The 22,428-nt window shown below is 51.4% G+C and overlaps 1 protein-coding gene across 2 annotated transcripts; it reads left to right on the forward strand.

Annotated features, from left to right (window-relative positions):
- Positions 1-2,115: 2,115 nt before the first annotated feature.
- Positions 2,116-19,813, forward strand: AMOTL2 (angiomotin like 2). 2 transcript variants are annotated; one of them, XM_073360368.1, is made up of 10 exons: positions 2,116-2,309; positions 5,309-6,141; positions 9,625-9,889; positions 12,193-12,337; positions 12,825-12,917; positions 14,666-14,961; positions 15,322-15,614; positions 15,912-16,123; positions 16,435-16,614; positions 17,701-19,813. In XM_073360368.1, the coding sequence occupies exons 2-10, from the start codon at positions 5,393-5,395 to the stop codon at positions 17,757-17,759; spliced, it is 2,292 nt and encodes a 763-aa protein (XP_073216469.1). In that variant the 5' UTR covers positions 2,116-2,309; positions 5,309-5,392; the 3' UTR covers positions 17,760-19,813. The 2 variants fall into 2 exon arrangements, with proteins under 2 accessions (XP_073216469.1, XP_073216470.1); XM_073360369.1 differs by lacking the exon at positions 2,116-2,309 and adding an exon at positions 9,383-9,528 and having other exon boundaries at positions 6,052-6,141.
- The last annotated feature ends 2,615 nt before the right edge of the window (positions 19,814-22,428 follow it).

The raw sequence follows: 22,428 nt of genomic DNA on the forward strand, positions 1-22,428 counted from the left end.
CTAGGTGGGAAGCCGGAGCCAGGCAGCGCAGGGCAGCTGCTCCTCTGGTTGGTGGTGACATGGGGGGGGGAAGCAGCTATGAAATTCCCCCATCTGCTGTTGGTGCCCGGGGTTCTGGCTGCTCCTCAGCTCCCAGCCCCCTTTGACTGCTCATGCAGCCGGTCAGAACTGCCCAGGCAGGGACCCAGCTCTGGGGTCAGCAGAGCTCTCAGGGAGCAGCCTCCGGCACACAGCCCGAGACAGATGGGTGGCCTGCTGAGGTGAGTCAAGGAGTGGAGGTGGCGCTCCCACTTTGGACCCTGCTGTGCCCGAGCCCTGCCGGCCCTTCCCCCAAAATAGAAGTCAACCTACACCTATGCTCAAGGGTTCCCACCCCTGGCCCGGAAGCCCCTGCTCCACCACCCCTACTGGGCCCCGGAGTTTTTCTCGCATGTTGAGGGGGGCCTCAGAAAGAAAAAGGTTGAGAACCCCTGACCTAGAGGATCACAATGGTTCCTTCTCACCTTGAAGTCTATGAGTCACCTCACAAGGTGTATTTATCCTCCCTCCCGTCAACCCTGTGGGGCAGGGCAGGGCTATTATCCCCATTTTAGAGATGGGGAACTGAGGCACAGAGAGGCCAAGTGACTTATCCCAGGAGTCTGTGGGAGAGCAGGGAGTTAGACCCTGGCCTGCCCAGGCTAGCACCTTCACCAGTGGACCATCATTCCCCAGCCGGAAGACTGGGGCTTTAATTCTGAAGACAATCATGTTAGTAACAAACTCACAGTAATAGCAGCATGGGCAGTGTATGGGGGAGGCTGTGCCTCCCCAAACAGCGAGGCGTGGTCCCGCTTTAGTGGTGCCACTGGACTCCAGGGGCTGGGACCACACCACGCGCCTTCCCAGGGTTGGGAAGGCTGTGGGAACTAGCCAGCCTGGGGGGGCTCTGGGTTCAGAGGTGCAGTGCGAAAGGGGCGGGGCCTCGGGTGGAAGGGGCAAGGCTTGGGCTAGCCTCCCCCAGCTAGCAGTTCACGTGCCACGCATGAATAGCATCTGAAGAAGTGAGCTGTAGCTCACGAAAGCTTATGCTCTAATAAATTGGTTAGTCTCTAAGGTGCCACAAGTCCTCCTTTTCTTTTTGCGAATACAGACTAACACGGCTGTTACTCTGAAACCAGTCATGGCAGAGGCGACTGCTCTAATGAAGGCTGCAAAATAGTTTCCATTCCAAGCTCCCCTTTTTACAATGTGATGATGTTCCACAGCATTCCCCCTGTTGGGTTCCTATGGCACATTTCTGAGTCATGAGGGGCTTTGAGAAACACATGCAGTTGGATTGGGCACGTCTCAGTGGTGTAACTCGTACAAGGTGAGCGTGGCTCTTTGTTGCCTTGTAGTGGCAGCCCCAAGAAGTTACTTCACTGAGGCAGAAGCATGTTCTAATTCAGAGGGTGCTGGTCAGGAGCCATAAGGCTGCAGGCCCAGCACTTCCACCACCCTGCTGTATTACCTCAGACAGGTCTTTGTGCCTCTGTTTCCCTTCCCACCTTTTGTCTGTCTTGTCTTTTTAAATGATCAGCCCTTTGGAGCAGGAACTGTCTCTCAGTATCTGTGCTGTACCCAGCACAATAGGGAGCCCTCCATGCTACTGCTGTCTGCACACATGGTATTGCAAGTAAATAACCCGAGAAGGGTCCCAAATCCACCATGTCTGAGGTGTTTCTCTGGATTATGTCATGGGCTGAAACCTCCAGGAATACATCCAACACAAACTGGCAACCCTCCCTGGTTCATCTCCTACAGATCTCCCTGCTGTATAAAGGGTCCGCTCCAGAAAGCATGGCCCCGCCAGGCACCGGGAAAACTTTTCCTTGCCTAGAGCAGCCCTGTCGGTCCCGAAGGGTTGGGCCCAGGCTGGCTGCGGACTCAGCCGCTTCGGCCTAGCAGCGCTGCAAGGCTTCGGATCCTAACCCAGAGCGAGCCAGGCAGGCGGTAACCGCGCTCGCGCTCGTGTGTGTGCGCGAGAGAGAGACGCGGCTGCGCCCCCTGCAGGCCACGCCGCGCAGCGGCTGCCGAGGCGTAGAGGTTATTTGTGGTTAGCTTTGATCCCGGGGGAACCTGAAACTCTCGCATTCCTGGCATAGCAGCCGCTCGCGCAGCCCAGCCTCCTTGGCTCTCATTACAGCTGGCGGGGGCCGGCGCGGCGCTCAGTGCCTGCCAGCAGCCGCGGGGGCAGGATCTCTGCGAGCCGCACGCACACAGCGAGCCGGCCGAGCGCGGAGCGAGCCTCTCCTCCCCCGGCTCTGCAGCAAGGCTGCTCTGCTTCGGTGAGTTCCGCTCCGGGCTGCCATCCCCGCGGTGTCTGGTGCCACAGGGGAGATCTCGGACTCCCCGTCCCTGGCTCGCGTGCCGCTTCGGGTTGGGAACGCTGTTTTCCCTGCGCTCCGTGGGCGTCAGCCTGCGGGGTCCCCCTCTTTCCATAGCTCTCGCTCCCCACATTCCTTCCCCTGCAGCGTGTGACCCGTGATTCCTGCAAGCCCCCGAGAGCGCCTGGGTTGTGACCCATCGTAAGCAGAGTGGGGGTAAGCAGGGCTTTGCCGAGCTCGTTTGCAGTCACAGGTGCTTGTGCCCCCAGCTAGCTGGAGAATTCTCTTTGTCCTGCTCGGAAAATGCTTGCCGCAGCCATGAGCTCGTTCTCACTTAGAAGGAATGTTAATTGCAATCCAAACCCGGGTGATGTCAGTGCTGAACGATTTGGAAAACAAAGCGGCAGCGAGGCAGGGCCCTAGCACCGCTCTGCCGATGGCAATTGCTGAATGCGCTCTAGCTAGGTGCGTTAGTTTACACCTAGTGGGTTTGGAAAGGCAAAAAAAGGGGTTTTCCCATGGGATGCTGCCACAGAAATGTCTCGCTGTTTAACATCAACCCTACTGTAACCTCCCAGCCGGTTGAAGCTTTCCAGGGAGATCTCCTGGGTTGCAAACCCTTGTTCTTTCACTGGATCGTCTTTGAATTTCCTAGAATCTGTCAACTGGAGTTTGAGCTGTCTCTCTCTCTCTCTCTCCTTTTTTTTTTAATGATCCTCTCTTAATTGATGCTGCTCATTCAGGTTATGCTGAATGCCATTAAGGGAATTTCTTGTCACTTCAAAATTAAATAAATATATAAAAATATGGGGAGGGGAATAAAGGCAGGCAACCACATTAAAAACCAGCTGAGGATTCAGGCGTGATCCTCCCTAATAGTAAAAGGTTGAGGAGCACATATAGCGGGGGTGGGGTAAGGAATGTTTTCTCCAATTTCCTAGCTATCTAGTCATGCTTCCTGACCCAATATTTCATACTTCCTCCTTGTGAGAACGCACCAGGGTTTGTGAAACTGAAGGGGATGTGTGGTTCTTTTATTTTGATTCACCAAAGGCAGTCTGGGGTTAGCTTTAAATCTCAGAGGTCTGAGTCAGCATTGAAATGAGGCTCAGGAAAGGTAGTCTGTGTAGAGTTTCCTAATTTCACCTTCAGGGAAAACCTGGTCAAGAACCAATGTGTTGGGAACCAATATTTGAGGTATGTTTGTATGAAGCAATATGAGATTAGCAATCTCCCTTTGCCAACCCACATGCACTAGCATGGGACTAGAAACAGGTGATCAAATGTCTATTTAGGAATTCACTTGCTTGAAAGTTTGCCTTCAGAGGAGGACATGCAACTTAAAAACAGTGATATAACTTCCCTGGCAAGCATCCCTCTTCAGTAAATTACTAGCCATGCACAAACCTGGGCTACAGCTGAAGTTTCTGATTGCCAGAGACAGCAAAAAGGTTGTGAGAATGTTTTTAAGGTCTACCCCCACATTGGTGACTCCAGGTTATGGCTGATTCATTTAAGATAAGTGTTTTATATTTAAAATTCAGTAAATGTATGAAAAGCATGGGTGCATACATACATACATAAAACACCATAACAATGTAAAAAGAACGAGGAGTACTTGTGGCACCTTAGAGACTATTTCTGTTTTCTCAAATAAATTTGTTAATCAGGAAAATCAGGTTTATTTTATGTGACTGTTCGTATGAAGCTTTTATTATATTTTGTGATCCACTGGTGTGATGATAGTAGATGAGCCCTTTTCACTTTTGCTCACAGTCACTTTTGAGCCAATTTCACACTCATTCAGGATTATAATATTGCAATGTTTGCAAATGTGAGGGGGAGAATGTTTATTTGTTTCAAACAATTAGATCTTATGGGAATTGTTCAAGAAATGTTTTGTGGATACACTCTTGTTGATTTTAGGTTTTGTAGGAGCTTCCATTTACAAATTCTAAGTGTTGGCCCAAATTTGACAAGTCTCCCTTCTTTAAGGAGACGGAAAGTACTGGCGACTGAAATCCTCTTGCTTTGTGGACTGTAGCTGCTGTCCTGCAGGTTACACAGGAACATTCTCTGCCAGTGTAACTTGGGCTTGCCAAGTCTAGGATATTTTGTGTAATGGTGGATTGAGCTCAGAGCACCATCTTCATTACACTTAGCAGAACTTCTTCCCTGCCCCACAATCAAAGCTAGACTAACAGGAGTCTCACTAAAAGTCCTGCATTGGCCTACTGTTTTGGATAATGAGTTTCACTCTGGTCAGTGAACTGAATGAATTTCTTAGACAGCAATCACAGCTTTTCCCATGGCTACCTCGCCTGGCACATGTGGAGAGACACACACACTAAGTGAACCAAAAAAAGGGGTTCTGGCTGCACAAGTTCCTAGGATCCTGTGACCTGGTCTTTCCAGAGTAGTAAATCAAGTTATGCAGAGCAGTCACGCTGAATCTCAAATGCACTCATGCTAAGCCCAGGTGCTGAGGCCGTTCACCCCACTGGGAAGCCAGCAGAGATCCCCATGGCTGACATTCCTCACTCCCCACCAAGAGCTGCCCCCTTTAGGATGCTTAAGATGAGATGGCGATTCAGCGGCTCACTGAAGCGCTGGGCAGGGAGGCTTTTTGCATGAGAGCTGAGTTCCCTGCAACTGAGCCTGCCAGGAATGGTCCACTTCCAGCCTCCACAGGGTTGCCAAGGGTCTGCCATGGAATTAGCGTTCAGCCAGGGTCTGGCTCTGCCCTTCCTAATGGTGGCAAAGGGATGGGATGTTGTTCAGAATCCCCCTCCCCTCCTCCGCTCTGCTAGGATACCAGTATTGTGACTAAAGGGTGGATTGCGTCTTTCCTGGCAGAGTGCCACAATGGGACTCCTGGCAAAATAAATCTTCTGAAAATATGTAATGAGCAAACCCCTGACTGAGAGCTGCCTCCTGATTCCTGTGTTCGTCTCTTGTAGGCTCCTTGGGTGCTGCCAGATCCTTGGGATTGTATTGTGTCTACTGTTCCTGGTGGCAGCCCCTTGCCAATCGACTAGCTGAGGATGAGGACGGCGGAGGATTCCTCTGGGACGGTCCTGCACCGGCTCATCCAGGAGCAGCTGAGATACGGGAACCTCACAGAGAACCGCACGCTGCTGGCTATTCAGCAGCAGGCGTTGCGTGGAGGTGGGAGCACGGGCAGCCCTCGCTCCTCACTGGAAAGTCTCACCCAAGAAGAGAGCCAGATGGTCCAGCAGTCCACACGGCAGGAGCCCCAGGGCCAGGAGCACCACTGCGACCACATCTACCTGGAGAACAATGTGTATCGGCTCCACCAGCCTCAGCACAAGGGCGAGGAGCTCCCCACCTATGAGGAGGCCAAAGTGCATTCCCAGTACTATGCCTCACAGCGAGGACAGCAGGCTGGGGTGCCCTGTCCAGGTGCCCCCGCTGAGCCTGGCCAACGCAGGGCCTATGCCCCTGACAGCAGCAGCAAGCGGCAGGACGAGTCACTAAAGGAGCTGAAGCATGGGCATGTGAGGTCATTGAGTGAACGCCTCATGCAAATGTCGCTGGAGAGGAATGGAGCCAAGGCCCAGAACCACATGAGCTCCTCCCACAGTTATCCCCAGCTATCAAGGCACTTCCAGCTGTCAGCCCCAAGAGGGCAGCATGCCGAGGGGATGGAGCCACGGGGTCCCCCTCCAGAGTACCCCTACATCATCCCCCCACAGGAGCCTGCAGTTGGTTACCTGGCAGATCCCAGGCACTGCTCCAGGGAAGGGCCAGGATTTCAGCATCCTGAAGTCAGGTAACCACAACATTTGTCTAGCACCTTACACTTCACAGCTAGCATGCATTGCCAGTCCCTTCCTTCCTGGCGTGCACTCAGTTCCTGGGACTGCGACAGCCACATGGGAAGGGGTTCGGGTATGTTGCTGCTACACCGCATGGCTCGCAGACAGGCTGTGGCTGGGGAGCCCTATGGGTTCTGATGCCCAAGGCTGGTTGCATAAGCAGAGAAACCCGCGTGTTGCAGAATAAGGAGATGAGCTGTAGGGACACTACAATGTTCATCCCCTGGCTGCATGAATCCTTACTTTGCCCCAGATCAATCTACCTTTTGCTGACTCTGGAAGTGCTGCCCTGTTCTGTGGGGCAGAAATGGGTGGGGAAGGGGACTTGCAGTCTGACTTTTGATGCTTATGGGCTGTATTTGTCTCTGGGGTGGCTATGCCAGGGCTTAATTAGACCAATTGTTTTGCAGATGAAGTTGTATCTTCACAGCCTCTTTCCCCTTGTGTTCTGAGTGGAATTTCTGATTATTTTAGAAGTTGGAATTGAATCAGGAAATGGCTAAGTTTGGAAGGGAGAAAGGAAGCAGGCCCTGCTATGTGGAAAACTACCAGTGCTGTCCCCAGAGGGCGTGCAGACTCTGAGGGCTGAGTAGCACGTGGACACTGGGAACTCTCTTTTCTGTACTGAGAGGAAGGTGAAAGTGATGAATTCTTACCAAACATTCCCAGAGGGAGCCCTGCTAAATACAAATCTGTACCTAGCCACGTACCACCCCCTTGATACCGGGCTTTGCCCTCATCCACTTTGCAAATGCCAAAGCCCAGAGTCTGCCCCCAGCTTGCACCCAATGCAATCCTAAGGGTGAACCATGCTCTCCGTTACACTGGCAGTTGAGGTCCCGCTTCTCTTGGCTGCAGCGTAGGGTTGGTAAGTGGAGTGTTAATGCTGGCTGAAAAGTGCCTAACCCTTTTCAGCAGATCCACCATCTGTGTACAGGGCCTTGCTAGCATTATGACCTGTGTCACTAACGGTGGAAGCCTACATAGAGCTCTGGTGTTATGGGTCCTCGCCACTTTAGGGCATCATGCATTCCGCTTTGCCTGGCAATTTGATCACATCATAAAGCGCTTTTTGGTTGCTTATAACAAGGGAAATACAGAGTAGCAGAGGAGAAACTAAACCCTGAGTGTAATGACAGTTTTCAGAGTAGCAGCCGTGTTAGTCTGTATCCGCAAAAAGAAAAGGAGGACTTGTGGCACCTTAGAGACTAACAAATTTTTTGGAAAGAAAGATGATGTCTGTCTGCATCTGGACGAGTTTTTTTCATGAAGTTGATAAATTTGTTAAGTCTCTAAGGTGCCACAAGTACTCCTTTTCTTTAAACCCTGCGTGTTCCCCCTGGGTGTTCTCTCCCTTCTCCACCACCCACCATTTTCCAGCTGCCCACTCTCCCTGTGACTTCTCAGCTAGCTGCACGGTTGGGAAAGGTGGAAGGCTGAGTAGCAGTGTGTGCTGTTGGGCAAGCCAGAGTGAATGCTGACAGGAAGAGATAATATCGCTGACAGGAAGTGCTCTCTTTTGGAGGGAACAAAGAGGGGAGGGGTGCAGGCAGAAAGGAAGACGTACTTACAAATCGCTTTCCAGGAATGCAGCCCCACATTTACAGCCAGCCCTGGGTCATGTGCAGCCATGGTGCCCTCTGGGAAGCACCTGATGGTCAGACTCCCATAGGGTGGCCAAGTTGGCATGGGGATATGGTATCTTTGCCCTCTTAGCAGTTGCCTTAAAGATTCATTAAAACAGAATGTCCCTATAACAGTGTTTGGTCTGCTTAGCATGCCTTTCCCTCAAAGTCCAGGACATGTTTATTAATGGTTTACTTTTAATAAGGGATCACCTTGGGGCAGTGGTGTCAATTCAGATATTCCGTAGAGGGGGAGGACAAGCTCTGGTCCCCACTCATCTCTCCTCGCCTTGTAAGAAACCAGGGTCTCCCTCAGCCAGTGGGGAGTCTCCCCTCTTACTCGCACAGTGCATGAGCCAATGCCAAAAGTTGCAATCTCGGCAGATTCCCCTGTTCTCCACCATTTGGCCCAGCCACCCCTTGGCTGGACAGAAGGGTGGCCAGGTCAAATTTCAGTGGTGGTGTGACCAAGCTCTGGACTGCTCCAGCAGCAGCCATACTGATTAGTACAGGATCTCTGATGAAAAGTGATCACTGCCCTGCCAGTTCTGCAGCCTGTGGAACTGTGAGCAAGTGGAAGAACTTTGGGGCAGGGGGATGTTCCTCCCTTGTAATTGGCACTGCTGCTTAGGGGAATAGGCATTTCCTTAACTTCCAGGAGCTTGATAAGAGAGGGGGCAGTTCTGTGGTGACATTTCACTATGCTTGGCTGTCCCTGATAAGTGTATTCTTATTGTGTTCTTAAGCACTGGGGTGATGGTGTTGAGTGGTATAAAGTTTCTTTTTAAACATGGATTAGAAATAAAGGATAAAATTTAAAAAAGGAGCTAGGTGACTAAGTCCCATTTTCAAAAGTGGCTTTGCACTAAAAGCCACTGGTTCTTGAAATCAATGGGAGTTAGGCATTTAGATGCTATTGAAAATCTCACTAGGCACTAATCTGCATCTTTAGGTGCCTAAATCCCTTTAAAATCTGGTCCTAGTGCCTAAATCATTTTTTAAAAATGGAACTTAGGCGCCTCAGTGATTTAAGTGCTTCTGAAAATTTTACATAAACTCTCTGACAGGCAAGTGACGTACAAGGGTGCATCTTACCAAATACTGTAGGTGGGATCTTCAAAAGCATTCAGCACGGGCCTAGATCTGCTCCCACTGAAGTTTATGGCAGTTTTACCACTGATTTTAGTGAGAGCAGAGTTAGGCCAATGTTGAGTGGTTTTGAAATCGTATTCTGTGGCCGAGAAGTGGGGCTAATAATTGCCATGGGGTCTATACTTTGAAAAACAGGCATGCCTTGATCTCTGTTGGAAAGATGCATTGGGAGATTGTTAAAGATTGCCCTATGAATCTGATATTGTAAGGGTTCCATATATGCGTGGCTGCATGTGCTACAACCCTAAATGAGATGGTGTCGCTCATCCCGGGGCAGAGTGGGCGGCCTCAAAGATTTCTGACGTTCCCGGGTTATGTTTTTCCCCTTAAGGTTCAAGTAAATATTTAAAATGGTGTGATGAAAACCTCCTCCCGGGAGCTCTGTCGACAGATGTATGATTTGTTTGTGTTACCATAGTGCCCACGAGCCCTGATTATGGTACCAGAACTCCATGGCGCTAAGTGCTGTACAAATCCAGAACAAAAAGACAATCCCTGCCAGGGGTTCAAGGAGATTGGATATTTCCAGAAGCCACTCAGTGGCACGCCATCCCAGCCACGCAGGTCACTCCATCTCTTATCCTTGATTTACAGTGTGTCCTGGCAGGCACAGAACAATGCTATTGAGTGTCTCTGTTGAATTTTTGTGACCTCTATTAGGGTGATGCAGGCCCATATGTCCCAGGCTTTCCTGCCCCAGCAGGCTGCTCTGTGTCACGGCCCGCTGGGCTCCCTTACACCAGCTGGGATGGAGGCTCTGATGACAGCCCAAGCCGCATCGGCCAGCAGCCACTTGGCCCAAATGGAGACAGTCCTGAGGGAGAAAGAGAAGCTGCTGAGGGAGAGTGAGACGCTCCAGAGGGAAAACGAAAAGCTGCGGCGGGAGCTTGAGAGCTGCAGTAAAAAAGCGAGCCGGATTCAGAAGGTAAATGCACGGAGCCATCACCCAACCAGTCTTTCCAACCAAAGCACTAGGGCCCAGCTCCTCAAAGGTATGCAGGCCGCTAACTCCCATTGGATACCTGTGAGTATCTGGGCCTTGGGGCAACATACAGCAGGCTCGAGACCCTGGCAGGGGGCAGGACTGCCAGGAGCAGTAAGTTTGCATGTCCAACATTTCATTTGAAATGAGACTTGGATGCTTTCATTTCACTGGCTGTTTTTCATCTGCGATAACACAGCCTGGCAGGCAGTTTGTCCAGGACAGACTCGGTTTGTGTCCGGGAACTGTAGGATTGATGAACAAGGAGCTTTATCACAGTGTTAGCCCTGAAGTGACTCTGTCTGCTTCACTGTGGAGCTTCTCTCTAGAACCTCCACCAGCCCCCTCCTGCCTAGCTCTGTGTGCCGGGTTTAAAGAGACAGTGCACAAGTCATCCCGCTTTTGTCAGGATTGAGGTGCATTGGCAGAGTTCTGGAGAAGACCAGGAACTGGACAGCGAGGTAATTACACAGGTCAGGATAGAAGAGCCTGGAGAGGGCTCTAGAGGAAGCTTGCTCAGTGCCTGCCTGTCCTTCGCTTGCATTCGCACTACATCTCACTCATTGTCAGCCGAGCTCCTTGTGGTCCTGGCTTCATTCTCTGGATGGGGTTTTGTTTGGTTTCTTTCCTAGAGAAAGAGCAGACAGCTGCTGAGAAAATCCATCCCCTTTCATATGTTTAATCTCTTCTCCTGTCACAGCTTTCTCCTCCTGCCGTCCCTCTGAACAGCTGTGGCTCAGAAGCACACAGCACAACAGGTCCTCAGCCAAGGCAGTTGTTGGGTGGATAAAAAAGAGTCCATTCACCGTCTCTGTTAACAGTTGGGCCCTCTCTGGCCGTCCCTCCCCTTGGGGTCTATACTGGGCCGCCACAGAAAGCCCTTTGTGCAGAGGCATACAAGGGGAGGCCTGTTCCAGCCCAGCCACAGCCAAGGGAAAAGCCTCTCCCCTTAGAACAAACGGGCCATTGGGAGGGGCACGTGGCAGGCTTGCAGAGGTGGGGAGACAGAGGCATGTGCTGGAGCTGGGGAGGAGGCCAGGAACCCGGTAGGCAGGATGGAGTGGCAGTGAGAGGAAGAGTGGAGGCAGTGTGGAGAGAGATGATAGAACTTCTCCAGTATAGTTTGTTTCATAATCCAGTTAGATGTGTGCACAGCTTGTATCAGCCATCAGGTTCATTGCAGTAAGACAGACCCAGGAGGGTCTCTGATCCCTTAGTGTTACAGACATAAGGGCTTGACCTTTCCACATGGCCAAAGGGAAGGGCACTCTAAGAAGCCAGAGCCAGCCAGGAATAGGAGGGACTGTGTACCAGGAAGCTTTATCAGAGTGATTCAGGCCCCTATGGCACAACTTTCACTCTCCATGCACTTGCAGCAGCCATCCCACCACTGAAAATGGAAAGGTTGCTCCTGCAAGAGGAGCTGCTCCAAGAGGGCAACCTCAGGGGGTGGAGAGACAGCAGAGCTATCTCCTTACCTGGGAAGAGGTGGAACATCCAAGGGTCCCAGGAAGGAAAAGGCAAGTGCTTCTCTGTGGGAAGCTGGGGAAGGAGGAGAAGCTTGGGGACTTTTATCTCTGGAGATGATTGGTGCCTTTTAAAAAGAACTGACTTAAATTAAACCCAGGCCCAAAGTCTCCAAAGAGCATGGTGTCGTTGCAGTGGGCTTATAATAAATGGGCCTTTCGAGTGGCTGCTCAGGAGGCAGATGGGAAAGCAGCACTGCATGGTGGGTACAGTTATACAAATCATTGTGGAGTCTAATGGTGCCCTGCAAAGCCGTTTGTAGGTGATGCCTGCTGGCGTGGGGTGGTTTGCAGTTTGAGTGAGAAGGTGTATGTTGTTCTCCTATTGGTGTGTGTAATGCTCACGGACTTGCATGGGGAAGGCAAGTGCAGGTGGGCAGTGAGCAAGCTTCTTCTTTGCACCTCAGTCCTGACCTGTAGGGCTCCTGTCATTCATTCCAGTGCTCAGACCTTGTCTGAGCAGGGCCCATGAGTCGTGTGTTGTGCACAAGTAAGGAGCAGGATGAGACCACCAGACTCATGTCACTAGTCTCCTAGTGTGGGACTTAAACCCAGCCCTTTACTGGTGACGGACACTGCAGCCATGTTGGCTTATGGTGTTGCTTTTGCAGTGCACCTCACATTGAAACATCTGCTGGTGCCATCCAGCCATCTTCTCCTCTGGTCTTTTCCCCATCCCAAGAATGTTTAACTTCAGCCTGTTGTTTCTTCCCCCCACAGCTGGAAACAGAGATTCAGCGAATCTCCGAGGACTACGAAAACCTAATGAAGGCATCTTCCAAGCGAGAGGCATTGGAGAAAACCATGAGGAACAAGAAGGATGGGGAGATGCGGCGGCTTCAGGATTTCAACCGGGATCTGAAAGGTAAGAAACTGGACAGCACTAGACAGGGGCTAGGGAGAGTGGAAAGGGCAATTCTTGGGTGCACTCCTTTTTGGGCTCATGCATCCTGAGAGAAGATCACTGTTGTTAGAAACATGCTGTGCCCCAGGCTAAGACTCCCCACATTGGTGCTCCCTCCATAAGCCACTTGAGCAGTGTAGGCCCTTGTTCAGTGCACACACTTGGCCTAATGTTGTATAACCTAGTTCTGTTCTGATCCCATTGCTGAGGCCACATCCAGTACCAGTTTGTGACTTCCCCTTGTTGTTCCCAGTCTTGTGACCCTCATCTCTGGTGACAGATCCCCAGCAAACTGTCTTCTGACACATTTCCTGGTACATCAGGAGCATTTCGGGGAGGTTCAGTTTCAAGATGGGTGTCTAATACCACCTGTGCCATCCAAGAACCAGGCTGTTCCCAGTCAATTAAATTCTAAAAATTCTATCTCTGTATATTTAATCTGAAACAGAACGGTTGGAATCTGCAAACAAACAGCTGGCCAGCAAGCAGCAGGAGAACCCAGAAGGCAGCCAGGGGACTGTGGCAAAACTGCTTGCACAAAGTAAGTCCCGGGGGAATGCTAGGTCACAGAGGAGGTGCTGTGCAATTGTGCCTGCATGGCTAGCTGCACGGCCAGCCCTGCTGCGCAGTGCCCTGTCACTCTGTGGCCTGGTGGATCAGGCATGTTGGCATGCTTTTGGGGTGGGTGTGTTGGGAGGGAGAGGAAGGAAGGGTAAGGTCCCTTTAAGATAGGAGAGGAGGTGGATCCTCTCTTGGAAGCTTTTGCCATTCCCCAGGGAGAGCTAAGCTGTTCTTGGCACTCAAAGCAGGGCCATTAATCACAGCAGCCATCAGTGTGACCTGGATTCTTTGCATTCCAGCGGCTGTTCTGGCTGTTCCAGCACACAGTCCACACTCCCGCCACTCCAAATCCCAGACCTAGGTTAGAGCCCTTTCTCTCTTGCATTGGAAATTTTTTTTTTTAAGGAGAAAACGTTTTTTGCCAGAGGCTGGGAATAGCCGTGACAGTCGCTTCCTGGCTTGATTCCACTTCCACGGCTGGCAGCAAAATGCCCACAAAAAGCCAAGGGAGGGGAAAGGGGGTACAGCCCCAGGCTGCCATCGTTCCCACCCGCCTTCCCTTCCCTGAAAGCTGCTGAGTCCCTTCAGCTTAGGCCTCGTCCATCCAAGGAAGTTGTACTGGTGGAACGGAGCCAGTTCAGGAGGGAAGTTTGTGCAGCCCTGGGGGTGAACGCTTTTCCTGCGGGCGGGGACAGGGATTGATTCCTTTGATTGGGAAGGAATTGCTCACATTGCACTATCCTGGGTTTTAGGCCCGTTTTCTCATGCGGACATGACCTTTGTCAAAGGTGGCATTAATGTGTCCTTAACCGCGGCTCTTTCCCTTGGCCTTCTGAGTGGTTGCCTCTTAATGCCCACAGAGAAGCCATCACTGGTGTGGCTCCTTTGGGAGATTATGGGCCAGTCCTCTGCTGGGGTGAATGGGTGAAAGTCCATTAAAGTCAGTGGAGTGGCACCCATTTGGATCAGGATTTGTCTGAGTTTGCCAGGGACGAGGCTGAAGGGAGGGTGGTGTGCAGCTTTGGAGCACCAGCCTGCAGGTTTTTAAACAAGGAAGCCTGTGCAAGGAGCCAGCTGCCTTGTGGGTGGCAGGTCATGTGATGAATCTGCCATGCCTTTCAATATAGTTGGCGGACTAATTGGGGAGGAGAGACCCTGGGACTGGACTAGCGATGGTGTTACAAGGCAGGAGAGGACTGCCTTGTAGAACCATGTGGAATAGCTGTGGCGTTACGTTGGCAGAGCTGTATGGCACCTAGGACTGCAATAGCAGGAGTGGTAGAGTAGGACTAAGAAGCATTGTGAAAACTGAGCCTTTAAGGAATTTTCTTCTTTCTTGCTCTTTACCATGGCAGCTGATTCCCTGGCAGTGGCCCAGCGTGGCCCCACATATATCATGTGGTACTAATGGTACTGCCCTTCCCTTCCCACCCCCAGTGGACAGACACTGGCAGCACAGACCTCTCAGTGGGAGAGAGACTGGGAGCCCGTTTGCATCAGCGGGATGGAACAAGCGACTTCTCCCTGGGCAGATATTTTCAGAGCAGACATTTAGATTTTCTCATGACAGTTGTCCATCATATCTAATGCCAGAACCTAATGCGATAGCTCTGAGCCGGAGTCCCTCCGATATGCACTAGAATGAAATGACTGCAGCTGGGAACGTCCTGAGTGGACGGAGCAGCTACAGCCGTCAACTAACGTACTTGCTCCTTGTGCCTTTTCCAGGCTATGAGCACCAGCAGGAGAAAGAGAAGCTGGAGCGGGAGATTTCACGACTGCGCAGTGCCAACGAGGACCAGCGCCGGCGGGCGGAGCTGCTGGAGCAGGCTCTAAGCAACGCCCAGACACGGGCAGCTAAGACCGAGGACGAGCTGAGGAGGAAGCGGGCGTACGTGGAGAAGGTGGAGAGGCTGCAGCAGGCCCTGGGCCAGCTCCAGGCTGCCTGCGAAAAGCGTGAGCAGCTGGAACTGCGTCTCCGCACCCGCCTGGAGCAGGAGCTGAAGATGCTGCGGGCCCAGCAGGTGAGGAGGAGTTCATGGAACCAGGGGCGAGGCCAGCAGCAAAGCAGGGCTAGTGAGACGGTTGCTCAGAACACTGGTGGCACCAGTCCCCTTGCGGCACGAGCCCTGCCAGCTGTGGCGCTGCAATGGGGGCAGGTTGCACGGAAGGGCTCGGGCAGGCAAGGCCCAGATGTGCCTGAGGATGGGGCACAGAGTAATGGTTAGAGAGCAGCCCAATCCAAGTATCCCCAGGATTTGGAGAAACCTGGTTCTGGGGCCACACTGTGCAGGTTGGGCCCATCTCTGATCATTGTACTCAAGGGACCTTTCTCTTCGTGATTCAGTCTCATGCTGTGTGTCATTTTTCCTGTGCTAATGCAGAGACAGGTGGGAGCCCCAACTGGAGGATCCCCAGAGCTGAGTGCCCACATGCTGGCCGAACAGTTGAGAGAGAAGGAAGAAAAGATCCTAGCCCTGGAGGCAGACATGACCAAGTGGGAGCAGAAGTATCTGGAGGAATGCACCATGAGGCAGTTTGCCATGGATGCAGCTGCCACCGCTGCTGCGCAGCGGGACACGACTATCATCAACCACTCCCCGCGTCACTCCCCCAATAACAGCTTTGACGAGGATCTCCTCTTGGCCAATCACAAGCACCAGGAGATGGAAAACAGGTAGGTCCTCCATGTGGCTTCACAGGGCATGTTTTTTGTTGGCCTTCCATTATCATCAGTCCTGGGGTTTTTATGTCGCTCCTGTCATTGAGCATTTGGAAACTGGCCATCTGGGAAGCCAATCAGCAGCCATGGGAAATAAGTGTCCTTGCCATGTGCATTGACGGAGCGAAGTTTCCGTGGCCGTGATGCTAAGGGAACACCACACGATGAAGGATTTGCTGAAGCATGTCACACCCTCTGGAATAAAATCACCATCATCTCTCTCACTTTGTGCCTTGCTCTTGCGTTCACCAGGTTAAAAGCACTTCATGCCCAAATATTGGAGAAGGATGCAGTCATCAAAATTCTGCAGCAGCGCTCGCGGAAGGATCCCAGCAAGACTCTGCAGGGCTCCCTTCGGCCAGCCAAATCTGTGCCATCCGTCTTTGCTGCCTCGGGGGCCCAGAATTGGCCGGGGGCCACCCACAGTGAACGGTTGGTCGAGGGCCCTTCCAGAGGGAGTCCAGGTAAGAGGAGTCTCACCTGTGGGGAGGGAGTCACAGGGTACTTGCCCCTTCAGTTAGCATTAAAGCCCCACTTGAAAACTCCCTTTGCTGTTTTTCCTCCAGCTGAATGCCAAAGGATAGAAGCGTTGCACTGAGCTGGGGTGTTTTCTGGTGGGAGAGCCTTGGAACATAGCATAGAAATGGAGCTCGCTGGCTGGCTGGCTGGCTGCCAGTCAGGTCAGGCCTGGCTCACTAAAGCCAGTAAGAGCCCAGAGCCAATCAAGTTTGCCTCAGTATTTAAAATCTAAAGGTGGCTGCTCCTCTCTCTTCAGCAGGCAAAGTCCTGGTGGAGGAGACGCCCAGCCCATCTCCTTGCAGCCCTCTCCCCTTCCACTCCAAACGTGGCAGCAAAGATGGGAGCACCCAGACGGATGGCGTGCCTGAGAGCAGCCTCGGCAGTCTGGGCGAGGGACCTGGTGCCCAGCTCGACAGCAGCCCAGCGCACTCCATGGGTAAGTCCTGCCTGCCCCGCTGCCCTGGCAAATATGTGCTTGCAGAATCCCTGCAATGCTGTGCCCAGGGTGAACCCAGAGACCTTCCTTCCCTCTGCTAGGGGTGCTGTATGAGCCCTGCATAGCTGAGGGGTGAGCAAGGAGCTGGTTACTCCACCCTGGCTGCCAGGACTCAGCCTCCTGCCAGAGTGACTAATCCTGAGTGCGAGATACACAGTGGGGATGAAACGCTGTAGGGCTAGGTGGGGCGTGGACTAGGGAAGAGTGTGGGAAAGACCAGAGGAAAGAGACTGTCTCAAAGGTTTTCTCACTGATTCCTTTGGGCTTTGATCTGGGCCTGCAGATCTGAACTAAAGCCCAGCTTATCAGCATGCCACAGGCTAGCACACTCACCCTGCCCTTCAGTGGGAGAATCCGGTTTTTCTGCTAATGGTTTTAGAGTCAGGAGGGAGGAATCGGAGAGGCTCCCTCCCACCCCACCCCACCCCCAGCTAATTGTGCAGCGTTCTTCCTGGGCTTTACCATCTGTAGAGAAAACCACAAACATGAGAAGAATCCCCATGCTCCTCTCTCCGCCCCCTGCCCCAGGCCCTGCAGCCAGTGGAAAGCCAGCAGCCAAGTACTCTCCCTTTGACAGTGTAAGGGGGCGGGGTTCGAGTGAGCGCAGGGAGCTGGGTTGGCTCTGACATGCCATTTGGTTTGCATTAACCGCTGGTGATGGTTGTGTGCATGGGCCACAGCAGAGAGGCTGAGGGGAGAGGGCTAGGGTTATACAAGTGACTAGTGATTTGGGGGGGCCTGGCTGAAGACCCCTTAAAAGGGTCTGATCCTCAGAGGGTGGGTGCTCAGTGCTGTCTGAAACAAGGTGGGCCCCCAAAATCACTTGTCATGCTTTAGGGGTTGGGCCCAAGCTGTCTTATTTATTCATTATGGATTCAAGTAAATCTAATGGCCCTGTTGTAAATGTTTGCATTTCCATGGGGCACATCGGGGCTCCATTGTGCTAGGTGCTGCACAGACATAAAAGCAGGAGCCAGTCCCAGCTAGAGAGAGCTCACAATCTAAAGGTGGTTTGTTTCCTTGCAGAGACCATGTCTGCTGCCAGGACCATCAGCCTGTCAGACATGGTGGAAATTCTAATCTGAGGAAGGGCAGGTGCCCACCATCCTCTCTGTCCCTGCACGCTGGCCTGGTCAGAGGAGAGATCTGCTGGGGAAAGTGCCGATTCAGGAGCCATTCGGTTACTGGGATCCTGGCTGGGCTTGTGGTGTGGAGAGTTCCTGGACAAAAGGAGTTTGGGGGCAGGACTGCAGGAGAGCATGCAGCATAGCCACACAGCGAGGGCTGGGAGGGAAGCTGCCGCTGTGGTTTGCATCCATCAGCTGCCATTTATCTCGCCCACTTTCCATCACAGCAGAGCTCATTTGCTACTTGTTCCATCTACCCTGTTGGGCCAGCCCATGTGCAGTGCACCTGTACTTGGGAAGGACTGTCCCAAGTTCCCTTTGTCGCTGGTATGTCACAGGAAAGAAGGAAGGAGGGTCTGAAAGTGAAGAGGCACAGAGCCCTCCCCTGCTCCCCATCTGTGACCTGGAGGAGGGCAGCATGCTGAGCATTGCTAGAAACTGATCCTGGAAGGACGGGCGTGCCTGTTTCGTTGGACACCCTGTTGGTACCTGCTCTCCAAGGTCAAGCTGCTGGGAGTAGCTCTTGTATTATGCTGGCGAGGCCAGAATTCCTGCCCCTCCCCATGCCTCCCAACCCACCTTTCCCCTCCTGTTGAGAGGACTGGAAATGCTTTGGGTGAAGGTGTTTTTGCGTAGCCAGCTGGTGCCCAGTGGCTGGTCCCCAGAGGCACTTCTCCTGGGGAGGCTGCAGTGCTGGCAGGTTGCAGCCCATTAGGGTGTGTGAGGAGGTGAGGGAGGGGGCAGGACAGGCTCTGTAAATAACTCCCTGTTTTGTAAACAAAAGCAAACCCTGTATTTATCATTTCAATTTCCTCCCTGCCATGGCCTTTGTCCCTCCTGCCCCATTTCCTGCTCTCTGTGGAACCTTTCTCGCCCCTTAGCCGTTCACCCTCCCTCGCTTGTCTCTTGTCTCTCGCTTTGGCTCTCTAGGCCTGTGCTTGTTCTCTTCCTCCATTTCATATCCTGTTTGTCACCAGAGTTAAATATCCCTCATTGGCATCCATCAGATTCCATTTCCTTTGGGGCACTTTCCCATGATTCCTCCAACTGGAATTTCCCTTCTGTTTGTTTCAATACCTGCTGAGTATGTGTTTGAGCTCCTGAGCTGCTCTCATTTGGGGAAGGAGCAGATCCTCAGCTGATGTAAATCAGAACAGCTCTATCAAATCAGAAGAGCTAAATGAGGCTGCCCGAGCACCAGACTCAGACTCTCATGACGTATGCATCAGTAGCACCATTCACGGCCATGTGCAAACACAGTGCTCAAGAAGGTAAAGGATTGCAGGATGGAAGCCTTTATAAATACCAGAAGCTCTGTGTATGTTTCAGCTGAAGGGAGCTTGTGTTTATGCAAAAAAATAAACAAGAGGGTTAAGGGTGGATGGGGGGAGGGAGGGGAATGAAACTGGAGATGAAAAAACACACTCCCAATGTGAAACAAACATGTCTGATTTTCTTGTGGAGGAGTTGATTTCCCCCCCTTCCTGGAACTGCACCGAGATATACTCACTCACTTATTCACAGTTCTCATACACCCCCTTGTCTACTGACAGCTGGCTTTTGACAGTAGCCAATTCTGATTTTAATTGAGAGTTTCTCAATCCACTGAACTCCAACGCTTTCTTCCCTTGGCCTTCATATATAAATATATACTTCCTTTAAACATCTGTGCATTTGCTGGACAACTGCATTTTTTTATTTTTTCCCCCAGACATGTAAAAAATGTGTTTGGATCTGGTGCATTGTTTACAATTGCGAAACAAAAACTATGAAAGAGAAAAAAACAACTTAATATATTTTATATTAATATTGGTATTTCTTTAAGTATTTTTTTTGTGCTGTGAACTTTTTTCTGCCAAAGACAATGAGGTTTTTTTCGTTTGTGCGTTTTTAAGTTATCTTAAGTATTTAAATGTAAACCTGGCTGTTTTGTTATGCTGTCCTATACCGAGATTGCTGTAGCATTCCACTTGGTATAACAATATTTTAATAAAAAAATAAATATTGACAAAGGGGTGCTGCCTTCTCACTCTACAGTGTGGGTCTCTAAGATAGCGGGGAACAGATGTTGAGAGATCTGAATCCCTATGCACTCATTAACAAAGGATATATTTTTCCCCAACAATTTTTCCCAATTATCACAATCTTATGTATTGTTTTGGAAGTGTAATAGGTACAGCCCTTTTAGACAAAGGTGGCGCTGTCAGTTTCAAGTAATAAAGCCGACACTCATGAAAATGTCCCTTTGAGACAACTGAGGTGTGTTCAAGCAACTGAAGAATAACCTCCATGGGGTACCCATAGCAGTGCTGCTGATTTGAAGGTATACATTGTCCCCAAATGTGAAATAGTTATGGGTGAGGACAAAGTTGAGCCAGCAGGTTTGCCGTGACATTATCAGGAACAATATCCCCGATGGCTTGTAGTCCATCTTTGTGTGGAATGTTGGTGTAGAGGGCTGGAACAGCTGTGCGACAGCTACAACTCCCTGGGGAATGAAAGTGAGCTGACGTGAGCTGTTACTCACAAAAGCTTATGCTCAAATAAATTGGTTAGTCTCTAAGGTGCCACAAGTCCTCCTTTTCTTTCTTCTGTAACATGCTGCATCAATTCTGCCCCACTAAGCAGCAGCTGCCCCCAGAAGCACGTAGCCATGTTGGAATTTTAAAGGTAGGGGCTAGGGAAAACGTACATATGCCGCAGCTAGAAGACCCAACATGAACCTCTTCCCCACCCACCCACCCCTCATCTTCGTTTTGGGTTACAAGCCTGTCTACCTCTTGTTCTGTCTGAAGTCCATTGTGTGTTTTTGGGAGCTGGCCCATGAGAGTACAGGCCTTGCTCTCTACCTCCTAGTTTCATTTGTGTGAGCAGGCAAGGAACTAAAAGAGACTTGTAACTAAGACACAAACCCCTGCTGTCCAAGGCCCCCATTCAGGACAGCATTTAAACATGAGTAATCCCTCTGAAGTCAATAGGACTACTTTCATGTTTACAGTTATGCGCCTGTTTAATCATCTTCATGAATTTGGGCCTGATTGCTTCAACACATAGGATTCTTCTACAGTGTATCTAAATGGCCTGCCTCGCAGGTATGGAGTGCATGCCCAGAGGTCTGATTGCAAAGATACCCAGGGCTCTGCATTGGCTGTTGGAGGTTCTCCCACCAAACTAGTTGGATGATATCCTTGTTGCAGCTCATATTTGGGGGCAAGGCAGGGACTGGCTGGTTTTCATTCTCAGCTTTGTGGGAGGGAAGGGAAAATCTTTAAAAATACCATTTTTTTCAGGGATTATAAATAACAAAACCGTGGAGCCTGCCCATAAGAGAGGGATGGTGACAAAACCTGGGAGGAGAAAGATCTTGTAACTGACAAGCTGCCCATTAAATCCCTGGTTTGGGGAGAGAGCCTGTTTTGCAATAATTGTCCATTTCATTTCACAGCATGCGCTGGTGGCCCTGGAGCACTGGCCCCCTTTACCTGTGGCCAGCCCCCCTGTAAGCAATGAACTTCCCAGGCGGCTGGTTGGCAGTTCCCTGAATCTTGAGCACCTGGGCTGGGATGAAAGGGAAGCTGCTCCTAACAAGAGGAGTCTCTTAGAGAGACGCTCCAGGGAACAGAGCAGGGGAACTCCCAGGTGGAAAAGAGAGACTCTGGGAGGGAAATCCCAGCTAGCTGCAGGAGGTGCAGCCTGCAAGGTGCTGTGTGCAGCCAGGAAAAGAGCTGCAGTCAGCAGGAAGGGCATTGCTCTGGCAAAGGACCCAAAGTTGGGAGTGCATTGCAGCTAAAGGGCTGGGGTGTGGGACAGATGCACTCAGATAGATGGAGCTTGCCCCCCGTTAAGCAGCCTTGATGAAGGACTTCCTTATGTTTCTGTGAACTTCCTGTTACTAAGTTAGCCCCTCAGAGCAGGGGGGTGGTGAGGATGCTGTTTGATACATAAAAGTCTTGGGGAACTTATTCACCTCCCCATTGGAGAAATCAAGGCAGAGTGAACTTGTCGTGCTGCACCTGGCTCGAAGGGGGTGCATGGGGATGGTACATGCCTTTCACAGTGGTGTTAGAAACACAAGCTCCTTATGCATCAAGCTGGGAATATAAAGTAGGAAAACTCCTTTCAGTAGGGGAATTATAGCTGAAATATCCCCTCCACCCCCACTGCAAGCCTCACACCTACGCTGAGAATATTTCCAACTGATTGTGTGTGTGTTGCACTGGGATTTGCAGTGGGATTTAAGGGAGTGAGGTGTCCAACTGCCCCAGAATTTGAAACCAGTTTGGGCACCTAACTCCTTTGAAAACATCACCTGCGATGCCCTGATAAGACACCTGGGCTATAACTGTCCAAACCACCTGAAAGGTATGTCTGGACTGGGATTAAAACCCCACAGCACAGAGCCTCAGAGCCCGGGGCGGCTGGCATGAGCTCATGAGGCTTGGGCTGCAGTTCTAAAAATTGTGGTGTAGATGTTGTGGCTCAAACTGGCGCTCTGGCTCTGAAGCCCTCCCCCCACGCAGGGTCTCAGAGCCCATCCTCCAGCCCAAGCCTGACCATCTATGCTGCAATGGTGCAGCACCACAGCCCAAGCCCTGGGAACCCAAGTCAGGGTTTGAGACTCTGTGCT

Source organism: Lepidochelys kempii, chromosome 9 (assembly GCF_965140285.1).
Source record: "Lepidochelys kempii isolate rLepKem1 chromosome 9, rLepKem1.hap1, whole genome shotgun sequence".
In the NCBI taxonomy this organism is placed as follows: domain Eukaryota; kingdom Metazoa; phylum Chordata; order Testudines; family Cheloniidae; genus Lepidochelys; species Lepidochelys kempii.

Coding starts and splice junctions, on each gene's coding strand:
- AMOTL2 (XM_073360368.1), top strand. CDS start 5,393: ATGAGGACGGCGGAGGATTCCTCTGGGACGGTCCTGCACCGGCTCATC. Junction 15,615..15,911: donor CACCAGGAGATGGAAAACAG/GTAGGTCCTCCA, acceptor TGCGTTCACCAG/GTTAAAAGCACTTCATGCCC. Junction 16,615..17,700: donor CAGCCCAGCGCACTCCATGG/GTAAGTCCTGCC, acceptor GTTTCCTTGCAG/AGACCATGTCTGCTGCCAGG.